The following is a 5,026-nucleotide window of genomic DNA, read 5'->3' as shown; positions in this document are numbered from 1 at the left end:
GTAACGTCACAAACTAAGGCAACAATGACAAAAAGGTATTTCTAGATAAGATCAGGTGATAACATACAGCACGGTAACTGTATCAGTACATTCACAGTATCCTACCTTGAGGTTCTGTCCGTCGAAGGGCAGCGAGCCGCTGACCAGCGTGTACAGAATGACCCCCAGACTCCAGACGTCCACCTCCGGCCCGTCGTACTTCTTCCCCTGGAAAAGCTCCGGCGCCGCGTATGGCGGAGAACCGCAGAACGTGTCCAGCTTGTTGCCCATAGTGAACTCATTGCTGAAGCCGAAATCTGCGATCTTGATGTTCATGTCTGCGTCGAGGAGCAGGTTCTCGGCCTGGAGTACGAACACATTAATGTCAGAGTTTGTTTGGCTGCTCACGTTAACAGAAACTTTATTTTCATTATTGATTAATCTATAATTTCTTGCTTTTAACTAAATGATTAAAATATATAGTTTGATCTTTTGGGAAATTATCTTATTTGCCTTTTGTGTCTAGCCAAGAAATCTATAATCTATCATAATTGGTGAGCTTTAGAGGTGCTGGTGTGCTTTGATACGTTTGGAGCCAGGGTAGTCTTTATGCTAAGCTAAGCGGCTGCCGGTTCATATTTTATTGCACAGACATGAGAGTGGTTTAAATCTCCTCATCTAACTCTTGGCAAGAAAGTGAATGAGAGTGCACTTCTCAAAAAGAGGAACTATTAATTTAATTGTTAAGTATATAAACTGCCAGAAAATTATATAAAAAACAAAATGATGCCAATAACAAGCTACGAGAGTCTAAAGTGACGTCTTCAAATACCTTTTTTCTCCTGAACAACAGTTTAAAACCCAAAGATATTCAATTGCCAACAATATAAAACAGAGAAAAACCTTTGAAAAGCTGGATCTAAACAATGTTTGATATAATTTATGTTGCTTTATTAATTGACTGCTCTAATATTCACTTTTCCAAACCCAGAGTGATCTGCTTTGATACAGTCTGATCTAATACAACAGTTAACATCTCCTTTTCCTTTTGCAATTGAAAGTGTTCCAACACAGACGAGGATTTCAACTCAAACATCTGCTCGGTGCTCACACGCGGCTGTAGGCGAAAGACTAATTAGGAAGCTGAAGCAGAGAGAGAGCCGAGAAATCTTCCATTGAGCCGAAAGGACCGAACCAGGCAACCTGAGAGGCTTTCAGCTGCTCGTGAGAGGTAAACAACACTCACTTGCAACGTGTCTGACCGTTATCAACGCCAAAAGAAAACATCTAATCTCGGTGGGAGACACGAGTGAAGCCCTGAGAGTAAATGAAATGAGGCTACAAGCCCGGAGGGATTGTGGTTCATTTGGTGGTTAAAATTTAACCTCGTATGCTTCTCCACAATCACACCTGCGACATACGGACACGTCGACAAACACAGGGAGAAGACACTGCTCTCACGTCCTCATGGATCATTCATGAAGCTCCACACAGGAAATGGTTTAGACATGCAGAAAGATACACGGACTTCTCTTAGCTGAGCGACTCCCACTGACAGCGAGGGAGGGAGGGGGGATAAAAATACAGAAGCATCAATATTTCTACTCTGGGGGAAGTAAAAAGCTCGTCACGTCTGCGAAATGAGGGGAGGTGGTCCATTTACGCTACGACGGGTGATGTGGCGCAGAACATGTGAGCAGTTAAGAGAGGGCCGTCTACTTTGTGGTGTAAGGATACGTTTTTAAAAAAAGGAGACAGTCAGAAAACAGAGTGGAGCCTCATTAGCAGCGTATTCAGCGTTTTTTTGGAAATGTTTGGAGTAGTCAGTGGGAATATGGGAGTTAAGAGGAGAGTCATAAATAACGTAACACTGACGTCAGCTCCCCGCTCTGACCTTTCCATCCGAAATGAGTCAGAGTTAATTAGCCTCAACGGTGGAGACACTTACACTCACTTAGACCCTAATTTAAACCCTTCACAGGGCCGCTGATTAACATGGATACGACTAAAAATGTGAAGTAATTTTAGTTCTACACGGCAAATTAGCATCTTAAATGTGAACTTTCCTTTTCCTGCAGCTGCAAACGAGAGTTAAAAACATGCAATAAAATCTCTGACATTCAATTAAAATACACAGATATCCTCAATCTGTGATCAAAGCCGGTAAATCTGAACGTTCAAGCTGATGTGTGTGAACCAGACGAGGCTCACTCGTTTATTAAAGTTAATTAAAATGAAAATTAAATGCATTTTGTTTTATATCCTGATGGAAGACAGAGGTTATTTTGTACAACAACCTCTGCATCATATCAAACAGTTTTAATCCCACAAATATCAAATAAAAACTATAAAACATAACAAAAACAAGGTGAAACTGTATAAAGAAACTCAGTTATAAATGTTTTTTATATTCTGTTTCTGCTTTACTTTATATTCTTTGGTTTAGGAACATGTACAGTATGAGATCTTTGGATCTTTTTGGGTGTCACGTAATTGCGTGTGGGATGGACCGTTGCAGTCGTATGGCACGAAAATTAATGAATTAATCTGTTCATTATTTTCTCATTTAATTGTTTGGTCCTTAAGAAGTCCCAAACCCTCGGCTGGCATATTTAAATCGCCTGTTTTGTGCGACCAGTAGCCCAAAACATAAAGATATTTAGTTTGTTATCATAAGAAAACATGAAAATATTCATGTTTGAGAGGATGAAACCAGTAAATTTAGGTTTAGAAAAGGACTCCAGTTAATTTATCATTAAAATAGTTGCCAATTAATATTATGTTGATCAACTAGCTGTAATTCTACTTAAAGTTTAACATATTTCTGTTGTTTTTTTCTGCTGCTCATATTTGATACAAAGGTTTATTGTCGTTGTTGTCTTTGTTATAACACTTTAATAACCAAATCTTGCCAAAAAAATATACATGTACAATAAAAACTCTTAAACTTTTATAGTTTGGACTCTAAATTGAGGTCATTTGCAGTTTTTTTGTTAAATTTTTCAACCTTCACTGTGGTTGGTAATTGCCTGCATTTCACCAAAAGCCCTGAACTCCAGACAACACAGTGATGTTGCTGGTGATAATGGCTGCACACTTTTGAACAACCCAATCATGTGGCTGCGTTGCTTTCAGGTCGATTGAAGCAGAATAAAAGTTGCCCCAGCCTCTTTCTGAGATAATCTTCTTGCTACCGACTGGCGCGGTGTCTCTGAACTCACCTTGAGGTCTCTGTGAACAATGTGCTTCTGGTGGCAGTACTGCACCGCCGATACAATCTGCACGAGGAAAAAGACAAGCAGAGTTTAGTTAAATGTCTGCTGTTCTGTTCTCAGGCCGTGATAAAAGGATGTGGTGGAGGTGGAAGTGGAGGAGAGGGAGGAGGAGGAGATGTGGTCGACACTGACAGGAAAGATAAAACATAGTGCAGGTGGGGCTGAAGACACCAGAAGGGTGAGAGAGAGAACAAGTTTCCTCTGCAGTGGCTCATTGTTCATGTATCTGTCTCACAGTGCAGGTAACAGCCTGTGCTAATTGTACAGACAGGCTGCAGGGCACACGCACACACACACACACACACACACACACTTAAAATATTGACACCTTTTTTCTTGCTTTTTGTTCAATTTCTAATTCTCTTGCATCTTCAGCTCAGACTTAAATTGGGGGGAGGTGTTCACCGTGGTGGTAAAATGCCTTAAAACATTATCATGACTGTAAAACTGAACATTCACACGTTCCAGCTCTGTGTAAGAAATCCCTCTGCTAGCATGAACACATTCAGAGTTCCTGTTAATGCAGTACAATCATCCACATTTGTTTCTTTTGTGTTTAAAGGCAATATTTCCAATTCTACACTGCTGCTAAGAAATGCTTCATGAAGTAGAAGAGAAAAAACAAAAGGTAGATTTTCATTTAACAATCACTCTATGTTTTCGCATTTTAAACCTTTTTGTAAACGTAATTATACATAAACACTAAGTTTTTTTTATGCCAAAACAAATAACTTTGTGTTTCAGGAATGAGAAATACTTAAAAGCTTTCTTACAAGGAACCTTTTGTTGATTCTGGCAGCTTCTGTGGACAAAAGCGATGGTGTTTCCACCGCCTGGTTTCATTGATTTTAAGGGGGATCCGACAAAAATCTGAGCCAGTGTCGGTTCTTGTTTGTTTATGTAGGTCATATAGAGGAATTAGTATTAAACTAGCCAGTTAAATACTCCTTGTAGTAAGCTTACAGCGGCTTTATAAGGTACGGTCACATTAGCCTCCCAACAACTAAACTGTCAAAATCAACATTTAGCAAAGTGATCACACGCTGTAAACAATCCGTGGGAGCCAATGTTTCAGCGTGATACTGTACACAATAAACACGGTGATAACACCCACTACAATGATGATGTGTCACTTTCACAATACCCAATGCATCACGGTTTCTACTGGCTGACTGTGCACATTCAACCGGTCAAAGTTGAACTGTGAACTGACCCTTGACCGACTGCAGATTGCACCAAAACTGAAAACGCGAGGGAGACAGAGCATTCTCAGGCAGGAAGTGTACATTCGAGTGCTGATGACAGTTGTGTACAACTCACAAACGATGACGCTTTCATTTTGTGGTTTGAATGAGTGTTTCCGTGCCTCGTGGTGTAATTTTGGTGTCTCTAGAAGTTTCAAACCCTCCTTTGAGAACATAAAGTAGTTAAATGTGCGGCCGGTGTCTTATCATCACATAACACTCATTGACTTTGAACTGTGTGACAGTTGTTGAGGTGGTAAGTGATGGGGGAAGAGGCAGGTTTGGACATTTCTCATCAGTCTTAAGACAACAGACAGGGTTTTTTTTTTTTTATCCCAGAAGCGGGACAGAGGACAGCGACCTGTCTGAGGTAGAGCCGAGAGCAGAGGTGTGAAACCAGAACACTGCAGGGGGAGAAAGCTGGGTACCTGTCTAAATTTAGCTCTGGCCTCTTTTTCCTTCATTCTTCCATGTGCAACCAGGTAGTCGAAGACTTCTCCTGCAAAAAGACACAGAGAGAGAGAGAGA

At 40.6% G+C, this 5,026-nt stretch overlaps 1 protein-coding gene across 3 annotated transcripts in view; it reads right to left on the bottom strand.

The window, feature by feature from the left end:
• The window catches only part of mark3a (MAP/microtubule affinity-regulating kinase 3a), a gene marked incomplete in the record, with an annotated part of 49,852 nt that overhangs the window by 22,983 nt on the left and 21,843 nt on the right, over positions 1-5,026 (bottom strand). For all 3 annotated transcript variants that reach the window (XM_035673394.1, XM_035673395.1, XM_035673396.1), the window contains 3 exon segments: positions 106-342; positions 3,201-3,257; positions 4,927-4,997. In XM_035673394.1, coding sequence (XP_035529287.1) covers positions 106-342; positions 3,201-3,257; positions 4,927-4,997 — 365 coding nt within the window.

Source organism: Morone saxatilis, unplaced genomic scaffold, assembly GCF_004916995.1.
Source record: "Morone saxatilis isolate NCDOM2014 unplaced genomic scaffold, NCSU_SB_2.0 Contig3, whole genome shotgun sequence".
Lineage (NCBI taxonomy): Eukaryota > Metazoa > Chordata > Actinopteri > Moronidae > Morone > Morone saxatilis.
The sequence above is the reverse complement of the archived record's forward strand: the minus strand, read 5'-3'. Positions and strand labels throughout refer to the sequence as shown.